The sequence below is a fragment of the Lissotriton vulgaris genome, chromosome 3_1, assembly GCF_964263255.1.
Source record: "Lissotriton vulgaris chromosome 3_1, aLisVul1.2, whole genome shotgun sequence".
NCBI classification, from domain to species: domain Eukaryota; kingdom Metazoa; phylum Chordata; class Amphibia; order Caudata; family Salamandridae; genus Lissotriton; species Lissotriton vulgaris.
The window spans coordinates 980,043,855-980,067,579 of NC_141689.1; the positions used below are offsets into that span (position 1 = coordinate 980,043,855).

At 47.5% G+C, this 23,725-nt stretch overlaps 1 protein-coding gene across 4 annotated transcripts in view; it reads right to left on the reverse strand.

Annotated features, from left to right (window-relative positions):
* VPS13A (vacuolar protein sorting 13 homolog A) overlaps window positions 1–23,725 on the reverse strand; it is a 2,146,181-nt gene that overhangs the window by 1,224,809 nt on the left and 897,647 nt on the right. For all 4 annotated transcript variants that reach the window (XM_086961343.1, XM_086961342.1, XM_086961345.1 and 1 more), the window contains 3 exons: window positions 6,889–7,112; window positions 5,455–5,687; window positions 4,972–5,064 (listed from right to left, as the gene is read on the reverse strand). In XM_086961343.1, the coding sequence (XP_086817469.1) occupies window positions 4,972–5,064; window positions 5,455–5,687; window positions 6,889–7,112 (550 nt within the window). The remainder of the gene's footprint in view (window positions 1–4,971; window positions 5,065–5,454; window positions 5,688–6,888; window positions 7,113–23,725) is intronic.

The following is a 23,725-nucleotide window of genomic DNA, read 5'->3' on the forward strand; positions in this document are numbered from 1 at the left end:
ACAATCTGAGCTGAAACATGCAATAGGCTGAAACAGAAACATGAGGGGTTGGATGGATTGGACCAGTCAGTAGACTTGGAAATGTCTTGAAACCGTCCTCTTGTCATGAATGCCTTGGGTGCCATGGCCCTCTTGATGGGCTCTGAACATACTCAATCACACGAAGCATGCGTGATGCTCCTGCAACTTGCATTATCTGACCAAACTAAACATTTTAGGAGTAGACACAGCTTTGGAAGTCTTTACAAATGAAATTAAAAGTTTGTCTTTAAATCATCCCTCGTTTTGATCTCATACTTGCTTACACAACACATAACACACAACTTTGATTGTTCCAAAACATTGGGTTAAAGAAAAAAAAACACATGAATAAGCCTTAGCTCAAAACACCAAACCATTAGGAGTAAACAATTTACTGGAAATATATAAAGAACTCACATAAGAAAATCACTTAAAAGATACCAAATATAACCACATAGTTAACTTCAAAAGTATTTTGATTTGATCTTAATATCCCTTCTGTCTGCCCAAAGCAATAATTATCATAAAAATATAAATATGTCACAAAACACATAATATATCTCAGCTTTTGCTTGATCATGGCATAATTAAAAATCATACAAATTAAAGCATCCCTACCAGGTAGCTGTGACACTGAGCCGCAAAGCTTACACAAGGGAACACGTGTTAAGCATTTAAACAGCACCAAAACTATTGAAGGAGAAATTGACACAAAACTCAAGCAATCCGATATCAATTTATAAAAATAGGTTGTATTTTTACCAAAAATTTAGAGACTACTACTAAAAAGATCCACCAGACGGTTCAGAAGACATAGATTTTACAAGGATTAATAAATCAGTGCAACTTCACTCAACCGCGTACAAACCTTGGCAAAGGAAATGAATTGGAAACTTTTTCAAGGAAAACTTAGGTAAGTGTCAGTGCCGTCAGTTAAAAAGACTTGGGGCAAACAACTCCAGCAGGAAGTAGTCAGGGACAACCAGCAAGACCCTCAAGAACAGTTACCTTCAACAGGGAATCAGTCCTTCACCAGTTCTAGACACTTTATCTGTGTTTTAATGGATTCCTACGGATTTGCCCTGATGCAAGCGATGAAGGACGCTAAGAATTCTCCAAGGATGATATGGATGCAATGCAGTAGTAGTATCCTGCAAGGATTCCTCAGTTCACGAAGATGGTGAGGGGGTCCCGATTGCAGGGTCAACGCCCCACAAAGTCCTATCCGGCCTGGCGGAAATCCTGTAGTCACAGGACTACGTCTCTTGCGGTCATAGGCCAATCCTTCTTAAGGTCAATAACTCGCCTAATGAGGGTCCCAGCAACTCTCCAACAGCACTCCCGGGTTCAGCTAACTCAGGTGCAACTATGTACATCGGATTGTGGTCCTCGGTGCTGTACGGCGGCAGCAGCTTGTAGACTTTGGGCAAGCAACTTGCCCCAGCAGGCTTCTTCAGCTAGTGTGTACCAGCGATGAGAACAGGAGGCCAGCCAGCTTGCCCTTGGAGTTCTCTTGGCTTGAATGGGCTCTGGAGATGACTATTTTAGCAGAACACAGCAGGCACAGTCCCACTTTTTGATCGCCACCAGGTGCAGTCCTCGCTGATGCAGCCTCTCTTTGCTGGTCCCTCGGTGCAGCAGGGCAGTCCTTCTTCCAAGTTGATCGAGATCAGAGGCCTGGGTGAAAGGTGCCCTTCTTATGCTCAGAAAATGCCCTCAGGGCAGAATGGGGCTCGTAGCGAATGGGCTACCTGGTTTCCTCGCACCTGGTGACCACTTACTGTAGAGTGTCGCATCTGGCTATCCCAGGATGCACCATTCTCGCAATACCAAGATGGTGAGACCCCTTTCCTGGTGTACAGACCCTGGTGTGATGATACTTTAGGCGTTCATGCTCCTGGGGGAAACGGTTTGGCAACCGGTTTGGTTTGGCCACCGGTTTCCCCTCTCTGCTCCATGGGCCAGTCTGTCTACCTCAACAATGGGGCAGCTCTCCCTCATGGTCTCTCACATCTGCTCTTCAAAAGCGGCTTCCCCTTTGAAGCCTGCCTTTTGGGGTTAACACCTAAGTTGCTTACTGCAGGAACAAGGTGACATCTCCCTGGCATGCAATCCCTCATTGTTCTCCTTCCTGAGAGTCGTTAGCATGTATCTCCAGGAGTGCAGAAAGCAGGTTTCATGTGTGCCCAGGTAGGCACAGGAGTTTTAAAAGCAACAAACTGTCAGCTCTGTAAAAGCTGCACATTGCAACAAGTTCATTAATTTCGACTTAGAATACAAGTCGAGCTTAATGTAATGAGTTGTTTGATATTTTGAAGTGCCCACTTTGGTTGCATCGTTCAGGAGTTAGCACAGCTAAGGGGTCAGCATGTAACCCTGTACTCGTTAATTGGGCGATCAAGTCTTTCCACAGTAAAAACAGTTGTTTTGCATGTTTTACTGCCAGGACATGTAAAGTACATGTCCTGCCTGTGTTATATTGCAGCCTGCCTTTAGGGCTCAGTAGGCCTGCCAGAGGGGTGACTTACTTATAACCAGGAGAAGTGGTGGCTTTGCCATTGCTTCCAATGGCCAAGTGGGAATAGCAGGGCACAACTGTTCTACCAATCTGCAGTGATGTACTGGGGGACGTGCTTTACAAGGGAAACCTCGAAGGCGGCACAATAAGTGCAGAAACCCCTTGTGTACCCCTTTAACTTGCATGCCCTGGGTACCATGGTACCGTTTACTAGGTACTTACAAGTAAGATATTCATTTCCAATTGGGTGTAGTCAATTTGACATACACTTTTAAGGTCACAGTACTTAGATCTGTTTAGCAGGCCTCTGTGCACTCTCAGTCAGAACCGGATTGAGTACCCAAAGTAGCCCTGGTAATTTGGTCCGACCAGCCCCCAGGGTTGTGAAAGTTTACACTGCTACTTTTGTTATTGGGGGCCAATACTGCAGTATCGCTGCAAAACCGTCACCAGAAACAAAATAAGCCCCCAATGCTGAAAAACAGCTCCACCCTTACAGCCTCCCGGGGGAAACGCCCAATGCCCATTACGGCCAGTCCTGCCCTGCTCGCAGTCCAAAAACCAACATCATCAGTCTAAAAACTAGGGGTGACCATACAAAAAGGTATTTCCTTACATTACACATAACTAGTCCAGTGTTTCCTTCCCTAGTCATTGCATGCTGAGTGAAACTACCATGAGAGAGAGAGAATGCTTGACAAGCTGGCATTGCAACAGATTGTGAAATATGGTTTGGAAACATCCAGAAGTAGCACTAGGCAAAGACTGGACAGTGTTAGATGTTTTAAGGTGCCCCTAGAGCAGGGTTAAGATCCTCCGCCTTTTCGATGAACATACAACACACAAATAAACTTAACACACAAGAGATCAGCTGTTTTAGCCTGAAGAAAATTATAGCCTTAAGACATCCAAGACCATCAGTGCTAGAACGTAACCTCTTGGTCCATTCTTCGGCACTAAACCTTTTTTCACAATTATGGTGCAACAGAAGATCCATGAGGCAAGCATTCCCACCTCAGCAATACAGAAGGAGTAACCCTTCACAGATTGTAGGGCTGAGACTTGACCTTCGAACTGGATAGTAGAGACACTGAAAAACAATTTAGTTACCCAGACCTTGATCTTTAATCTAGTTTTAAATTTGAACTGATCCTTCTGTAACAGCTAGGACTTTAGCTTTCCATTCCATCAGTGTATTGCGATCCAAAATCACAGTTTGGACTTACACCACACTTTTATGCTGCTCACGTCATATCAAATCACAAACAGGCTAATTCTTTGGAGCACGATAGAAAACACAGTTCTCATTTCAGACTGGCATTTGTAAGTAACTCTTTTATCCCATAAAAATAAAAAAAATCTGCTCCAAAGTTCTAAACAGGGCTTACGCCTTATTATTCATTTATAACTAACAAAATATTTTTAATAACTATAATGAGCATTCTATTAGGAGGAAAATGTGCCAAAGGTATGTTTCCTAACAGAATAAACATAAGGTAAATTTCATGCTCTAAACTATCAGGAATAATACAAATTGGGCTGCAATCAGACTTGAACCCTCACTGCAGAGCTTCAAAAGTAGGGTATGGGGAATAAAGCCTACAAACTTATTGTTAAACCCTGCTTGTTAAATAAAACTTCACTTCTGTATGATGTTATTACAGACATCTGAGGAAGTCATGAGAACCACCTGATCTAGTACTTCAGGAAGAATTGAATACCCCCACCTACAAGTGAACACCTTAATAATGATGGAATGGGGAATAATATCTAACAGCACTTTACTAGAAAAGGGAAATTTGCAATGTATGAAGCGTGGTAAAACAGGATTATTTTATCTCTTTTAAACGGCAAACCAATCAGATGCTCCTTATGGAACATTTAGCGACTAAACAAAAGGGTTTCGAATTTGGCATGGCAGCTAACATGTGATCTTATCTTTTTTTAAGTTAAGACTGGCAAAACAACTATGAGAGAACTGGTGCAGGACTAATTCTAGCTAAATATTGTTGGAGTGGAAGAAACTACAATACACAGTCTGTCTGTTCTTTACAAGAGAAGATGAAAAAATACTCTGTAAACAACTAACTTGTGGATACCACGGAGCACACAACAGATGAATTGCGTAGACTATATATATGTAGTCAACACAGTTATCGGGTAAGTTGGGTGCTAGTTATAATTATCTGAAAGACTAGGGAGTAGAAAGCACAGCTAATTAAATAAAAGTGTACAATGTTGTATTTTATGCCCGAGCCAAGATTTAGTTTGTACTACAGTAAATGTTGCTAAGAAATCATTTTAATTAAAAATAAGTATATAGATCTTCTTCTGAACAAAATCAGTCAATACCATAACCTATAATTTGTCACAATCACATGTATCCTCATTGTTAACATTTACGAAAACAGAAGAAATACATTTCATTTTACCTTTAAAGTTAGGGCTTGAATAGACAACTCAATCATCTGAGGGCTCTTATTAGACTGCGTACTTTGGAATAACAAATTGCAAGGCTGTAGAACCTGAAATCAAAAACATGAAAGTGCACACATAGATCAAAGCAATGCATAATGTTTAGCATTTCTAACTATCAATGGCTGTAAAAATCAGAGGTTGTTTTTGAAAAGGACTACTACTGGAAAATGCATCTCCTTTCCGATCATTTCATTTGAAACAACCCTGTCAAACTAGAGAGGACAAAGAAAGTAGAAATTAAAAACACACAAAAGCAGGCAAATGTTATTTCAGAGTCTCATAACTAACTTTGCCACTGATATTATATAAATTGAGTACGATTGCAACATCCATGGACGTTTTTGTTCTGCGCTGTGAACTCCACCTATTTTTAAAAAACAGTTTTCCTCTTAACAATTACCTCCCAGTTTGAAGGAGTTCAAGAGAAGCAAACTCACCGTAGTTATATTACCCAATCTCTTCTCAGGAAGAAAGGGGCATGCTCTCATATGCAGGTCCTTGACAGCAGCAGTCATCAGTTGCACTTCAGGGCTGTTCTTGATGCACAGTTCACACTCTGTTGTTATTACTAAGGCGGGAGCGTCCCCTCTTGTTAAATCTGCCACAAACACAATCTCAGGATTTTTCACCGCAATATTCATTTCCATTTTCGACACAGGCTGGACTGGCACTTTAAAAAACAGAGATGATTTCAGTTGGCCCATCAGAACTAATATCCAGAAGACATTTTAAATGTATGCAAAGGCAGCATTCTGTCTACAGCTAGTGGTGTGTAAACAGAACTTAACACCAACGGTAAGAGAGAGAGACCACTCAGACAGAAGAGGTCAGGACTACTACACTACAATATCAGAATCGATAATCGTGCTGCTCAATCAAAGCCCGGCCCTACTCCTCTGTAAATAGTCTCAAGCAGCTTGAGCTAAAATGCCAATAATAGACTGCTTATGGGGCTACATAACTAACTATGGACTAGGCCTATTGCCAGCAGAATAAAAATAACCTACAGCTTTGAAAAGTACTTGTTATCTGAGAGACAATTTTTTTGTTGTATTCAAACTCTATATAATAGTGATAATCAAAAGTGGTCCAAATCTCCAGAACCATAAGTGATAGTCTGCGTAAAAGCACTCATATTTTGGCAGGAAAAAGGGCAAAATCTCTGCAGCGAAAACCTAAGAAATCAGGTGAAACAACGTCAAACATGTATACAAATGTTTCTTGATTTAATATCACAATCAAACTACATCACTTACAATAAATTGCTCCCCGAAATTTCATGCAATGCTAACCTCTACTGCTAGCCCGTAATGATACTTGCCGCTGAGATACTCCGTCATTAGCCCATGGTCTTTCTCTCTTTTTTCTGGGGCTTTTGCAAGCTGCTACTCTGTCAGTAAATTGGGTCAGAGTCGGCAAATAAACAGGAACTTTTAGATATGTAGAAACACAATTCCTGACTAAAACATTAAAAATCCCGTTGCAGTAAAAACGCAGACCAAAAAAAAGAGTGCTTTCTTGCATAAAAAGCATATATGAGAAAAAGAATGCATTGTGAGACAAGCAGTGCATTTTTGTACAATCGCCTCTCATGAATTGCAATGCACACACACTCCATGGAGGCAGAGTGATAAATTAAACAACCAACAGCATGAGGAGAAACTGAAGTGCTTCTCTGAACCGATCTAAAGCCTTATATATGTACATTTTAAATAATAAAATATTAATAATTTAGTAGCAATAGGTCAGCAGACAGCAGCTCTATCAAGCTAAACATAAAAAGGTCCAGCACATCAGAACCCTGCCCGCTGATAGTGGCAGTATTGCAAAATACATTTAAACTGAAGATTGACCATAATAAACACTCAAACCTTGTTCCTTGCCAGTTAATGTGGTATGCTTGGCATTCCTTTGAGCAGCAGAGCTCTGTTCGTTGGCTTTCACAAACACATCTGCAACAGTAAGTAGAAATTCCATGCTGGCACAAAGGTAAATGTCTCGAACAACTGTATCAATGACTGTGCCTTCTCTTCCACTCTTGTAGCTTACATCTACCATAACATTTTTCTCACAACCGAGTTTCAGCTCCAACATTCTGAAAGTGAATAAACAAAATCTTGAAACCAAACTGAATTGAAATGCCACACAAACATATAGACAGAACTGAATTTAGGGACTCAAAGATAAACAGTAACTGGAAAACATTCAGATTAACAGAAATATCCTGTTGGCACCTATGGAGCCATTTTAGCTCTTGCAAAAGACGGCTTTAGCAGTCTGCCAGAGCTTTTTATTTTAATTTCAATACATTTTTATTTTTTTACAACATAAAACATAACACATAAAACATATAGTCATCGCGCCATTTAGGTACATGGGTTTGCAGTGTATCGTGGCTATAACGCAGGTGGTACATTTATACAGTATTTCTACTTGACTGCCCCCTATCCATTGTCATCGTAAGAAGAGAGTAATGTGAGAAAGGGAGGCGGGGAAGGGATAGGGAATAATGTAGTGATAGAGAGCAGAGGCAAGCAAGGGTTGTGACACACAAAAAAGAATAATATCTAACTTTGGCTCAGTCCTAGATTCCCTCATTAAATGCTCGTGTCAGGCCCCTTCAGATACTGCATAAAGAAAATTGTCAATAACATTGGGGTCAACCGAAATATCACCCCTTTAACAGTGTCCATTCATGTCAATGGTGCGTTAGGTGTAGGAGATCACCTATTATGTACTTTAATTGAAAATACACATTTCTGACAGACTTCCATAGGAATTCCTGTATGTCATGGACGTCTAGGAGCATTGTACTGTGTACAAATTAACACACATGAAAATGTAAATGGTATACATTTCTGCATGTGAAATACAACGCAATTTTTCAAAGACTCGGCTTTATCCACATAGAAAATATTTTTCCAAACAGAACCCCATTTAATTCTACGTGAATTATGGGGAAGTTCGATCACAATTCCAACAACAATATATTCATTTTAGCCTTTGACAGGAGTAAACTTGGTGCTTTAAAGACAAGAAACTACCTGCAAATTGTTGATGGATTCCAAATAACTGGCAAGCTTTTAGGAGATACACAGCCTCTAAAGGTGTCAATGGACAAAAAAAGGCGGGAAGAGGAGGGAGCAAACTGCCTGGCATTACATACCAGCACACACTTTGACCAAATAGACTGTGGCAAATGCAGTGCATTGTAACACTCACCATAGTTGAAATTCATTAAAATACACATGTGTTGCCACGGAAAATGTAATTACGGACGGATGTATATATAAAAAAGCTCCAAAGAGTGTCCTTGCGAATCCAACTCAAAAGACACACAGCACTTGCGGGGTCACAGAAGCGTCGAACGCCAAACTTTATTCAAACAAACGCGTTTCGGGCAAGGCTCCCTTCGTCAGTGTCATAGAGAATGTATTTCGCGGCTCCATTTTTAAAGCGCAAGAGTTGTCGGGAATGACATAAACAACAGACTTTGCCTCGTAATCTCATACGGGCACCATCTTGGAGAATGTTAATCTCATACAGTTTACATACTGCAAAACATTTCAAAGGGATCTTGTAACCACATATTACAAACTATACCCAAAAACTTGATTTTAGCCGTGGATCGGCAATTGCAGCACAATCGTGCTGCATATAGCCCAATTTCTGTGAGTGTATTGACCCAATCCCATAGTGTAACATTGAGGTGATAAAGTTGTCATAACACAAACCTGCTTTTCGGGAATTGTGTACATATTTTTCAAAATGATGTGGGGTTCAAAACCAGTTTCTAATGTTTTTTTAACCCATTATTCTTATGATCTCAAATCCTTATACAAATCTTGCCGGATTATATAAGGATTTGAGATCATAAGAATAATGGGTTAAAAAACATGAGAAACTGGTTATATATATATGTGGCACGGGCTGAGAACATGCAAAATTGTCCACGTCTCATATTGCGACCAAAGAGATTTTCAAGGTGGCTTGTTTGCTTTCTTCCCTCGATTGTCGAATCTAAACCACGATCCACTTAAGCCTTTTGCAACAATCTTTCAGATTTTTGCAATTACATTTCTGCTATTTGCTGTTCATTGCCATACCGAACTCTTTTTGAATCTCTTTCGCTTGACTTTATTGGGGATTGTATAGCCAATATTTCATCTGTACACCCCCTTATCCTCAACCAGCTAGGTTTCTAGGAACGGACACATCGCCTGTGGCCAGCATGCTTCACATCATCTACAATAAATCTCTAGCCACTTCAAGCTTGGAAGATGGCTTCAGTTCTGCTGCTAAATAAGAAACCTGCTTTCCCAATGGTTTGGAGTAATTTTCATCCAATGTTGTTGTTACCTTTCCTCAACAAGATCAGGATTCACTCTTTTTGGGAATCGAATTACTGTTTCAAAGCTTTATTCGACATTTGTCATAAAAGCATCCATCCTAACCCTATTACAACAAATACTATAGCTAAAAATACTTTTTTTAAAACACGTATTAAACAATGACAGTCGAATACTATACATAATAAAAATTTGACCTAAATTCATAAAAATTATTCTAAAAACATTTCAAATGGCAAAGCAATTAGGACATGGCAACCATATTTCATTTTGTTACATTTAACAATAAAATGCGAGTGTGGATTACCCAGGCCCAAGCAAAAAAATTTGCTACAGCAACTACAAAGGTTGTGGAACAGTCAGATTCTAATATTCTAAGTGCTGTCGATTGGCTGCGGGTGCCAATGTTTAGGCAAACTGGTTTTAGCCATTTGCGCCTAGGGCTGGTATATAATGGGCAGCAAAACAGCAGATGGGAGATGTGCTCTATTTGATCCTTACAATGATAACAGGAATCGAATTACTTCATGGACACTGCTCAATCTGGCTTCAGGTCTTCTCATAGCACCGTGACCACACTGGTCTCTGTACTTTATGATCTGTGCATGGTGGCAGACCAGGGCACTTCTTCTGCTCGGTATGTATAAGTGTTTGCTGCTTCCGATACAGCAGCCCAAGATATTTTTATTAGCCATCTTTCAGAAGTTGACATTTACAATACTGTTTGAACTGGATTAAGTCCTACCTGTCTACTATTTAGACAGCCTCTGGAGACAGTGTGCCAAAAGAGGAAAAAGACTTATATCAACAAGTACAGAAAGAAATTAACTAAGACTACCTTAAAACAGACTATACCAATAAATCATTGTGCCCACGGCTCATGAGCGGTAGTTACATTCCGCAAGTGGGAGGGGGTCCCCATCAAAGTGCACAAGCGTGATGCCACATACCTCAGAATTCAACCTTCCGGCTCCAGTCTTCATGTCAAAGTGGGACTGGGCTACCGCGCTCTATATTTTAGGGCGCGAACTGGAACGTGCACGCTAGGTGGAGCCGCTCGCTACCAGCACATACCGAGCTGTGGTAAGTGCTGTTTTAAAGGAGTTTTAAGGGAGTCTTAGTTTATCACTAAGGCAGAGGCATAAATATCACTTTCACAGCCCTCCTTAGCTTCTTCATCACTACAAGCAATTTGTTGATTGTTTCTGTTCGGTATTAGGGGACTACATGGAGGGACATCATTCCCTGAGAACAAGTATGCTGCCACAATACCGATAACACGACCCACATAACCAACGTGGGGCCTGAATTATATATTTAGATATTTAGCACAATCCTAGAGGACGAGTGCTTTCTCTATTTATTTTTCTCACCAACAAGCGCCCTTAGGGTCAGTGATTGCAACTACCCACTAGACAGTTGCAATAGTTGGAGGCCTCCGGTACAGGTTAAGCGCGTTGCATCAGGATGAGTGCCTTATCGCTGCGATAATGCGCTATACTACGGAATATTTAGGATGCAAGCGCAATTGTACAGGTATAATAAGTCACCTCCCTTGGTGGAGGCTTTCTTTGGAGGATACCCCCACGAACGCTAGAAGTACGAGTTACTTACCTTCGGTAACAATGTATCTGGTAGACAATTCTAGCCGCAGATTCCTTCACGTAGAATTACTCCTAGGCGTGAGACTGGATCCGGAAACTTTTTGTCACAGCATCCCTGCGCGCCGGTGGTGGGACGATACCACGCGACTCCGCCTAGGCATCATCCGCACACGTGACGTCAGCGAGGTCACATAAGACCCGCCCCGGCGCGCCTACGTCAGTTTTCTTCAGAGAACTTTTCCGCATCACAACGTGGAACCACGAGATAAAAAACTGTGGAAGCATGGGAACAGTGCGCGAAAAGCAGGAAATTTGGAAAGAAACAGTGACGAACAACACCACCCACAGTAGTGTCACAACGCAGAACCCAAGGCAGGGAAAGAAGAAGAAGTAGCGAGCAGAGCCCTGCACAACCACCCTGCCAGCACATAGACAGCCTCCCACCTCTGTGCCCCGGAGGCAAGGAATATGCGTAAGGACATGGTACACGTAGGAAACCCACCACCCCTATCATGAGCAAGGAAGGGGACCAGTCCCAACACATACAGGGACAACAAACCTCCAAGTCACCCCAACATAAAGGGCAACCACTCACAAGGGACAAGGGCAAGACATGGCCAGATGACCCTTAACCAGAGGATAGCAATGGAAGGAAGGGAGGGAAGGGAGGAAGGAGATAGAAAGCAATCCCCCCCAAACCTGGAGTAGCCAGAGCAGCAGGGCAACGAAACACCGGGACCCCATCCTCCAAAGAACCAAAGGAGGGACTAACTGCCCCAGACGGAGCCACATGGCAAGAACAAAGAAGGCACTCACAGGAGATACAGCCCCCCAACGGGAGGCAAGTACCGAAGACCAACCTAAGGGTCCTCGCAGAACAGGGGAGGAAGGGCTGGCCTTGATGGAATCTGCAGCTATAATAGTCTCTACCAGATACATCGTTACCGAAGGTAAGTATCTCGTACATCTGACAGAGACTACTAGCCTCAGATTCCTTCATGTACAGTAGATACCCTAGCAATACCCCCTGGGAAGGAGGGTCCGCAAAAGGACCCCCACCAGCTAATACAGAACAGAGGGCCCCAAAGGGAACCAGATCTGTGGGCCAGGTAAAACCACGTCCCTGCCAGGCAAGGGAAACACCCCCAAACAGACCCCCATTGACCCCAAGAGATGTAGGAGGGAGAAAAAGGCTGAAGAGGAACCATGGGCGGGGTCGGAGAGGCCAAAGCACCCCACTGCCCCACAAAGCAACACAGCTTCCGCACAATGCCAAGACAGGAAGGGAGGAAGAAGAAGAAGAAGCCTAGAAGACCCAAGGAAGTGAGAGAAAGAAGGTGAACCCACTCCAGGTAGAGAACAACCTGCTAGCCAGAACAGCAGCCCAAGCAAGCAGAAGGCCTAATCTCAGGGCCAAGTCTGCGCAACAATTCCAACACACACACTTAATCAACAAAAGGGGCCATCCAGCAGCCAACAATGCCAAAGTCCCATGGAACAACGCAATTGGCTGGAAAACATACTCCACAGTCAGAACAACCGGCCTAAGAAGGCCCAGAATCAACCCGACTCAGGAATCACTGAGGAGGGGACGGAGGAGGATAAGGCTGAGGAGGAGGACGGAGCCCCGCCAAGAGCCTCTGGATGGCGGAGTCAGCCGGGGCATGGAACAACAGGCTGCCATCAAACAGAAGGTCGATGAGTCGCTCCCGAATATTCTCAGGGTTTACTCCATACCGAAGCCAAGAATGGCGACGGAGAGCGACCAAGGAAGCCATGACCAGGCCCAGCACCTGTGAGATGTCCAGAGCGGAGAATAAACACTGCAAGCTCCCGGCGATCCTACGCATGATGCCTTAAATCCACCTGACCACTCTCCTGAAACGCTGCAGATCCCAGAGACTCAGCCGAGTCCCACAAACAGCAGGAGCCTGAGCCAGCACACACAAGGTGTTCAGGGCCCGCAGGGCAGCGCTGGTCGAGGCAAACATGTTGCGCCCCCAAGAGTCCAGCCAGCGGGCCTCACGGGATGGCGGAGTCACAGCGGCAGCAGGGAGGGAAAAGCAGTCCGCAAAAGAGGACTGGAGGCAGAGGGGTGGAGGGAAAGGCACGCCGGGTCACGCGGCGCTGGAAGGTGCTGGTGCAGAAGATGTTGAGGCACCGGCTCCCCCGAGGCAGGACGCCTCCAAGCCCCCGTCAAGGAAGAAAGCAGGGAACCTCTAAAGGGAAGTAAGATTTCCCTCCCACCAGAGCCCTGGTGGCGGACCTCTAATAGATGGTCCGCTGGGAAGTGAGCCACCGGGTCACCAATACGCAGGATGTCCACAGCCTTGGACACCGTGTGAACGAAGGCCGCAACCGCCTCCGCAGGGCCCCGCGGTGGGGAAAGCAGCTCCTCCGTGGGCGACAACTGCAAAATAAGGTGGCCGTCCCTGAGGCCAAGCTGGACGGGCAAGGGCCAGACCTGAAGTCAGAGGGAGCCGACGAATGAAGGACCTGCCGCTCTTCCGACGACCACCTCTGCCTCAGGAAAGGCGGGGGGCCGCCCTTCGACGCTGGTGAAAAAGACACCACACTAAGACCAGTCTCCGGGGAGGATGACACCAATATACAATCTGCCTCCGGAGAAGAAGGAGCGTCCGTCCGAAGACGAATCCATGGCACAACCACCCTGCACAGAGCCGTAGAGTCCGCTACCTGAGGCAGGTTGTCGGCACCATCCGGCGTCGCCGGACAAGGTTCCTCCAAGTCACCCTGCACCAGAGACAGGAGTGGAGCTGGAGTCGAACCGACCTGATCCCCGCCAAGGTAGCCACCTGCATAGGGGAACATTACAGGCCTGGGGAGTGACACGAAGCCCTCCGCCAGCCGCAGCCCAGAATGAGGCGGAGATCGCTCGGCAACCCACATGGCGGTGCAGGGACGATCCAACCTCCGACTCGCTCTCCGTCGAGGCAGCCGCCTGTGGGGAGGGACGAGAGGGGCCCGGAGAGGGACGAGGGGTCCTCGTTCGGCTTCGACCTGGAGTGGGACGAGGAGGGTTCACCGACCCCTATTGCTACGCATGGTCCAGCTGCTGCCGGCACCGTAGCGTCATCACCTCGGCCTTCGACAGGACCACCTTGTCAAAGGGCTGAGAGGGGCTTGGGGATGACACCAGAGCCCCGGCGACCTCCCGCAACATCACAGGGACTCCCGCAGGAGTTTGCCATGAGGCAGAGACGCCGTGGCCTGAAGGAGGTGCCCCAGAGGAGTCGCACCCAAACAGCACCACATCCTACAAGTCTGGATACGAACCAGTCGGCCCCGGGGCCGGAGCCACCGGCGCATCCGCGGAGGGCCCTGTGCAAGGTGAGGGGTCCGCCGAAGCCCCAGGAGGGGAAGGAGGAGGAGACGCCAGCAAGGTCTGCAAAGCCGCTGCGTACATCTCCATTTGGACTCTCAATGCCCCAACACCGGAAACGGTGGATAGGACGACAAGCGGGCCGCATCACCCGCGGAGAGTCCACGTCCCTGGCAGGCCGGAAACCAGCCCCCGGGGACAAACTGCGACACTTACCCACCAGGAGCTACGCTCATGGGACATCGGAGAAGGGCAAGGACGACGACCACGGCCATATCTGAGGCCGTCCGCCGAAGCAGACCGAGGGGAGGACGTCGACCTGGAGAGACGCGCCAAGAAAAGTTTCATGAGGCGTTCCCGCCGCGACTTCGGCCTCAACTGTTGACAGGTCTCACAGTCAGTGGTGCCGTGTTCCTCCCCCAAGCACCGCATACAAATGAGGTGCGGGTCCGTCGCCAACATAAGACGCCCACAAAACATACAAGTTTTGAAGCTGAAGGCATTCGCACACTGTTCCACTAAAAGAAATGGAGAAAAAAGGGCCAGAAACAGGCCTGTAGCAAGGACCGGATCCGTGTTGCACGCGGAAAAGGAAAAAACTGACGTAGGCGCGCCGGGGAGGGTCTTATGCGAGCTCGCTGACGTCACGTGGAGGACGGCGCCTGGGCGGAGTCGTGTGATGTCGTCCCGCCCCCGGCGCGCAGGGATGCTGTGGCAAAAAAGTTTCTGGATCCAGCGTCATGCCTGGGAGTAACTCTACGTGAAGGAATCTGCGGCTAGTAATCTCTATCAGATTACAGGCTTAGATAGCCATCCCACTTTTTTAGGAGCTTCCCCCGACTTTATGGAACTTCCTTTCAATCATGTCTCTTTTAATGGTATATATTAAAACTAGACCACTTGTCTGATTAACCAGACACGAGATCTTACCACCTAGACCTCAGCACTGTCCTTTCTTTTCTTTTCTTTTGATTGGAGATTGGTCTTATTACTGCACTGGATCTTACGACCCCTGTGAGAAGTTGGCCTGATATATGATGCTCACTAGTTCTAGTGATCACCTTGTTTCAGTCCAAACAACCCTTATGGTGATTGGTTGTAAGTCAACCTTATAGACCAGCTATCCTAATGGTAGCATGGACAGAGCAGTCTTAGGCTAAACTCTTTTGGCATGTGAAGCCAGCTGTTTTTCCACATATAACTCCTTTAATACCAGATGAAAGGACACCACACAGGTTGTTATGAAAATAAACAATATATTTATTACTAACAAACACCTCTGAACTCTTTATGAGATCAGAGGGCTAAGCACATAACAAAACTATTAAGAAAAATACAATAGTCGCACAAATTGCAATGGTGCCCTAGGGCCACGACAAACCATATACTAAGTAAATTGTATAAGGAGATCGATAGTAGAAGTGAAGATGCCCAGAGGCTGTAAAATCGCTGGGGCTACACTACCCTAACCTTAGGTAAGGAGCAGGAGGCCAACGGGACGCGTGTACAGAGTGTGAACTCACACGCGAGATGCGGTACAAAGTCAATAGGCACAACAAATTACGAAAAAGGTAAGTAAAGACATTTCCAACTGGTTGAGACTAAACCTACAGGATACCTGGACACTAGGAGAGTCAATCTACCCTTGAGCACCAAATTGCTCTCGTTACCTTTCCCCACGGGCTGCGGGTGCATAGGTGTGAAAGTGTGTCGGGGTTCCGCGTCGAAGTCAATGGAGCCTTGGAGAAAGATGCTGCAGGCGACCAGGAGGAAGTTGTCCAGAGCGATCCAAGGGTAGATCGAGGAAGATGGAGAACTGAAAGCAGAGGGGACAGTGTTCAAAGTCACTAGCCAGAGACCGGAGTGGAACCAGGAAGGAACCAGGTGCTGTCATCGCGATCAGGTGAAGAGTGGATGCTTGACTCTGCAGCCACGTGGACCAGGAGGTGTCTTCGACGACCAGGAATGAGGCACGAGCTGTCCCGCGCAGGCTCTCACTGTCTGCGGTGTCTGTTCTGGATTCGGAGTCAACAGGCCTTGGCAAAGGCAACCCACGTGGTGAGTGAAGATGGCGTTTGGTGCAGACCAGGAGGGTCCGGGGTACTTCTCTTTAGGAAGGAAGCAAGGGCCAGTCTGGAGCAACCAGACCAACGGTGTAGATTTCAAGGATTGTCGTCTAGGAGGCCACTAGCCAGCCGGCAAGTGACCAGACAACGCGTCGAGCAGCAACCAAGCAAAAGGGCCCCACGCAGATCTCGTGGATGCTGGAGGGCTGGTCTTCGTGCAGGAGCTGCTCGGGCTGGGGCTTCTCAATCCCCAAAGCACTTTCTCGAGGATGCCTCTTAAGTCGTGCTGGAAGCGAATTGCAGTTTCTCCAAAATGGCCGGTCCCACGTATCTCGTCGCACCCACGGATCTCAGCTGTGCTGCAGATATAGGTAGAGGTCGGAGAGGTCTGGAAGTCCGGGTCTCGTCGGGCTCTGAAGCCTGGTTCCACCGGGAAGGACGACAAAGCGAACCGCTAGGACGCTTGATGGTGCCTGCGGATGCAGGGTGGTCATTCCTTGGCAACAAGGGAGATTTTCTTCAGTCTTCTGTGGAGTAGAACATCGAAGTCGAGAGTTTCTTCTTTGTAGTTTCAATTCAGGATAATCTAATTTGGAATGGGACCAGCTCCTACCTTTATTCTCCTAAAGGGGGCTGTACTGTGGCTAGGTCCCTCCTATGGGTGGGACCAGGAAGGGGGGTGGTTACACCCCCTATCCTTTGTCCGGTTTTGCGCCAGTGCTGGGGTTGGAGTGCCCCTGCAACTGGTTTGAACTGGGGTATGCACAGGGACACCTTGTGTGCCCCAGGAATGTCTCATTCCTTTCAGCCTGGCCTACCTCAATACACAAAATCCTGTCTGGGGTGGTGCTAGCACCTCACAAGGCAGGAAACCCTTTGTCCAGGCCTCCCTCGCTGGAAGGACTCCCAGCAGCAGGAGGTCAGACTCGTGTCTGTGGTGGCAGCATCCATTTTGTGATGCTGAGGCTCGGGTTAACTTTAACCGGGGTTCTTAGTTACATACATGTCGTGTCCCTCTAAAAGGGTGGAATGCTACCTCCGTCGCCAGAACTGGCGAGGTGGTAGTATTCCAATTCGTATGACACCTTACTCGATATGTTTTGAGAATGCTATGCCAAAGTTAGCAATAACCGCGAGGATTATAATGCACTTAAGAGTATATGGTATAGGGTTATCATGGAAACAGCTAAAGGACATGGTTCTGAAAGCTGCAGACAGGCTCAGCTCATGCTAGAGCACCATCTCATTTAATTACAAGCACTCTGCCTTCAGGATTGTTAAGGCTTGCCATAGGAGTGACTTATAGGAGTATATGTGTCCATTTTAGGGTTAGATATAGGTATACTATATCTACAGCAAAGGGTGATTACACCACCTTGCCCCAGCTGTGTTACCAGCCAGTTGTGTCTGTTTAGATGGCCAGCCAGGGGTGGCACAATACATGCTGCACCACTGAAAGGCCTTGGGTACACTTATGCCCTGGGTACCTATGGTACACTGTACAAGGACTTACAAGAGTGACTCAATACCAATTGGTAAATGCACCTAAAGTACATGGATGTCAATTTAGAGAGGGAACAGCTAGGCTGTGGGTCTGATTAGCAGGCCCACAGCCAGGGAAAGTCGTAAACCAGTGAAGCAAAAAGCAAAAATCTGGGGTGACCATAGGATTGCAGACCCTACTCTCCTACATAACGCCCCCCCCCAAACTTAGGGACATTAAACTAACCTTGACCAGTTGAGTCTTCCTGTTCTAAGTGGAAATACCTGGAGAGACCATCTGCATTGCCATGGTCAGTCCCTGGTCTGTGCTCCACTTTAAAGTCCATCCCCTGTAGGGAAATGGACCACCTAAGAAGTTTGGGGTTTTCACCCTTCATTTGATTTAGCCACAAGAAGGGCTTATGGTCAGTCTGAATCTTGAAGTGAGTTCCAAACAAGTATGGCCTTGGCTTCTTCAGGGACCAAACCACAGCAAAGGCCTCCCTCTCAATAGCTGACAAACGTTTCTCCCTAGGGGTCAGCCTTCTACTTATAAAAACAATGGGCTGGTCATGACCATCATTATTCAGTTGAGATAGAACAGCTCCCACACCCAACTCAGAAGCATCTGTTTGGACAATGAAAGTTTTGGAGTAGTCTGGACTCTTGAGAATAGGTGCATTACACATGGCCTGCTTCAGGTCATCGAATGCCTTTTGACAGCTAACTGTCCACTGAACTTTCTTTGGCATTTTCTTGCTTGTTAGGTCATTAAGTGGGGCTCACAATGGTCCCATAATTTCGGACAAATTTCCTATAGTAACCAGACAGACCCAAGAAAGCTCTGACCTGTGTCTGGGTGGTTGGAGGAGACCAGTCCTTTATGGCCTGTATCTTGCTCTCCAATGGTTGAACCTGGCCTCCACCTACAAGGTGGCCCAGGTACACAGCCTGAATCTGCCCTATCTGGCACTTGGTGGCCTTGATAATGAGGCCTGCCTTCTGCAGGGCCTCCAAAACTTTCCTCAGGTGGATCAAGTGATCCTCCCAGGTGGAGCTAAAGATAGCAATATCATCTAGATATGCTGCACAAAAGTCATCCAACCCAGTGAGAACTTGGTTCACCAACCTTTGAAAAGTGGCAGGTGCATTTTTCAAACCAAAGTGCATCACCACAAATTGGTAATGACCTCCTGGGGTAGAAAATGCTGTTTTGGCCTTGGCCTCCTCAGCTAACCTGATTTGCAAATAACCAGCTGTCAGGTCAAATGTACTCAAGAATTTGGCAGAAGCCAATTTATCCATGAGTTCATCTGCCCTAGGTATTGGATGGGCATCTGTTTTAGTAACAACATTGAAACCCCTGTAGTCTACAGAAAACCTCATCTCTCTCTTACTATCCTGGGTGTGAGGTTTTGGCACTAGAACTACAGGACTAGCCCAAGGGCTCTCTGGGGGTTCAATGACTCCCAATTCCAACATCTTATGTACATCTTTCTTTATGCAGTCCCTGACGTGGTCAGGTTGCCTGTAGATTTTACTCTTTATAGGCAGACTGTCACCAGTGTCCACCTCATGGGTGCACCAGTTTGTCTGACTGGGGGTCAGAAAGAACATATGTCTAAAGGATTGAAGAACCTGTTTGCAATCCTTTTGCTGATGTTCAGAGAGGCTGTCAGAAAAGACCAAACCATCTACTGACCCATCATCGGGGTTCTGAGAGAGCAGGTCTTGGAGAGGGTCACTCTCTTCCTTCTGTCGCTCATCTGTAGCCATGAGCAAGCCCATGTTCACCCCGTCAACATATGCCCTGAGCCTGTTAACATGGAGCACCCTGTGGGGGCTCCTGGGAGTTCCAAGGTCCACCAGGTAGGTGACCTCTCCCTTTTTCTCAATGATGGCGTGGGGTCCAGGCCATTTGTCTTGGAGGACTGCTGGGGCCACTGGCTCCAACACCCACACCTTCTGTCCTGGCTGGTAAACAGTTAGGACAGCCTTTATTGTCATGCCAAGCTTTTTGAAGTTCTTGGCTGGTGTTAGAAATGGGATCCCTGGCTGGCCAGGGCTTGCGCCAAAGTCAGTCAGAGACCACCACTCCCAAGTCAGGGCAAGGGAGTTACACTCCAAGATAACCCCTGCTCACCCTCTAGGTAACGTGGCGCGAGCAGGAAGGCTAAACTCGGAGGCAATGTGAGTCAAGTGTTTGCGCACGCACCCAGCAACAACACCCAAGGCCCACCACAAAGGAAACTCCACACAAGGTTATATATAAAAATAGCCTTTGTATTATACAAAAACACATTAGATAAAAACACACACTTTACAATGTGCCAACAGGCACGGGCAGAATTTACAGGGGATATGTACAAGACAGGGCCACATGGACCACTGTCAGGAATAGGCACTTTTAGAACTTAGCACTTGGTAGAATTAGCACTTAGAACATGGAATATAAATCACTGTATCCCAAAATAGAACATAAAGCACACAACCAGTAATCACTGGTAACAGGTAAGTACCACCTACGCAACCCTAACCACCTTAGGAATAGGTCACGCAGGGAACCAGGACCTCACTAGCACCACCTGTACTAGCAAGAACAACCACCTAAGTATCCCAATACCTGTAGGGGCATAGGCACATTACACATGATGCATAACATACATTCAGAGGTATAAGAACAAGGCACATGACGCATAAAAACACATTCAGAGGTGCAGCAAAAGAACAATTGCGCCAAACTCACATAATTCACCACCTGTGACTGTCCCTAGGCCAACTGGCCTTGTTGGGGCTAGGACGCCCTGTGTCCCAGTGTCAGGGGCCTAAACGTGGCAGCTGCCCACGTAGTGCTGGGCAGCTGTAAGTGTGGGAGCCTTGCTGGCTCCGAAACAACCAACTGGGTCCTCGAAATGCAAAAATGCCCCCTGAGCCTCATGGGCTCTAAATAGTCATGTGCCCCTTCGTTGGAGACCCCCTCCTGGGGACTCGAAGCATGTATGGCCCCCAAGAGCCTCTCAGAGCTCTTCACAATGGAATGTCGCCTTTGGGAGCCTCGGGGCTCTAAGACCACTTGCTCCGTCATTGGAGCCTCTCTTAGGCTTGAGAGAAACAAGGACGCAATGGCCCCCAGAGCCTCTCTGGCTCTAATAAAACGGATTGCCCACTGAGCCTCAACAGGCTCTACACACCGGAGGGGGGGGGGGGGCGCGGGCACCGGCAATGTGCCCCAACGGCCCCCCTTTCTGCTTTGCTGCACTCACCGGCTCTGGGAGGCTGCCGGTCGTCTCCTCCTCACCAGCGGCCGCATGGGGCTTCAGGGCTCTCCTCTCTCTCGTCCTGCGGGGGGCAGGACTTCCGGGCCTGCTCCTAAGGCGCTGCTAGGCTTCCCCAGATTGGGTGGGGGGGGGGGGAGCGGAAGGGAGACTCGTCCGGTCCCGCCCTCGTCCGGGCGTCTTGTTTTGTTTTACCTGGCTTCCTGCCTCGGGTGGCCGCCAATGACAGCGCGGCCCGAGCAGGGAGGCGGGCACTTCCGGGTCGCACTAGGCAGCGGCCCGGCAACGTTTAAAAACACTCCGGGGCTGTGGCGGTGTGGCGGTGAACTCGGTGCTACGAGGGGTGGGCTATCTCCAATTTAAATATAAAGCGAGGTGGGCACTCGCTCGGGCCAAAAACAGCGCAAGGTCCCTGGCAGGGTGGGCACCTGCCAGGGGACGTTAAAATCGGCAAAAAGCGGCGTGGGCAGCCGCGAAAGGGAAAGTAAGGCGCTACCAAGCGCTATAAAGGCAAATCCAGCGCTCCCAGCGCTAGGGGTCAAATACAGCGCTCCCAGGCGCTATAAGCCCAATAAAGTTACCACAAAGTTCTTCTAGGCAGGTAGGGGCAAGGCTGGGCCCTGAGCCAGCTCACTGGGCCTCCAGGCAGGGAGGCAATCCAAGTGGCTGTCCTCCTGCCCAGCAACAGCAGTAGCCCCCTCAGGATCCTGGGAGAGAACAACTTGCCCCTTTTTATACTAATAAATCCTTTGTCTTTGTGTGCAGGGTGAGGGAGAAACCATTCGCAGCTGGTTTTGGAGCACCCTTGATGGCTCAACCACCCCTTTCAATCACTAGGGAGGCTAGGGTCATTAGACGCACCACAGGGGGCGGAGCCAGCATTGTGTGGGGAAAGCCCAGCCCCATTCAGGAACCAGGTGCAGCCCTCCCCAGCCATCAGCATGCTAATCTCACACTCACCACCGGGCAGACCCATCCAGACTTCCTGGAGCCAGGCTAACCACCAGCTCCAGCCAATCACTCGCCAGGCATATTTTACACTAATACGCCAACTCCTAGAAGTGGCACTTCCGCACAAGACACAATCATGCCACATACATCATTGCGAAGCATTCAATCACACGAGTTCGCACATACCAAACTCGAGCATGCACACCTCACGCATCAGAACTACCAGGGACACAGACATTCCCCATGCATTCCTATGGGAGGGCAGGCCAACCTTACTCCATGCACTCAGAGTGCGCACACACTTTCCACTGGGACACAGTGAAAGTGCGCAGAACCCAAAAATCACCATCACCAGGTCACCATTAAAAGCAAAAAGTTTAGGGGTGAACCTGCCAGAAGGGCCAAGTCCAACGCAAATAAAGCGCTCCCAGCGCTAGGTGCCAAATAAAGCGCTCTCCAGCGCTAGGGTCAACCAGGGAGCAACAAAGTCCTTCAAGAGTCTAGGGCTGGGCAGGGCCCAGGGGGGCAAGCCTTCCCCTGGGCCCAAGCAGCAGCGCTCCCCTGGCAGGATTCAAGTTGGAAACAAGAACATTTTAGAAGAGGTCACAGCCTCTTTTTATACATGAAATTCCTTAGTCTAAAGGTGCAGAGTGGGGGAAGAACCAGTCGCAGCTGGTCTGGGAGCACTCTTGATGTGCTCAGCCCCTCACTCTATTCACTGGCATGGCTGGGGTCGTTAGACGCACCACAGGGGGCGGAGCCAGCATTGTGTGGGGAAAGCCCAGCCCTATTCAGGAACCAGGTGCACTCCTCCCAAGCCATCAGCATGCTAATCTCACACACACCACCGGGCAGACCCATCATGACTCATGGAGCCTGGCTCACCAGCCAGCTCCAGGTAATCAGAAGCCAGACACAAATTACACAAACAGGCACACTTTTAGAAGTGGCACTTCCACTTTAGACACAATCATGCCACATATATCATTGCGCAGCATTCAATCACACAAGTCCGCACATACCAAACTCGAGCCTGTACACCCCACGCATCAGGAACTACTAGGGACACATACATTCCCCATGCATTCCTATGGGAGGGCAGGACTATCTCACCACACGCACTCAGAGTGCGCACGCACTTTCCACTGGGACACAGTGAAAGTGTGCAGAAACCAAAAATCACTACTGCTGGGTCAGCAAAAAGTTTAGGGGTGAACCTGCCAGAAGGGCCAAGTCCAACAGCTGGCCTCAAGGTTTTTAGTTGCCTTCTCCATGTACTCTGCCATCCTGGAGCGGAGACCAAGTACATAGTCCACTATGTCAAGCTTAGGCTTTTTTAGAGATAAATCCCATCCTTCCTTTACCAGACATAGGGGTCCTCTTACATGATGCCCAAATAGAAGCTCAAAAGGGCTGTAGCCATCCCCCTTCTGTGGGACCTCTCTGTAAGCAAACAGAAGGCAGGGTAAAAGGATGTCCCATCTTCACCTAAGCTTTTCAGGTAACCCTTTTATCATCCCTTTTAGGGTCTTGTTGAATCTCTCCACAAGCCCATTGCACTGTGGGTGATAGGGTGTGGTAAATTTGTAATTTACACCACACTCCTTCCACATTGCAGTCAAGTATCCTGACATGAAG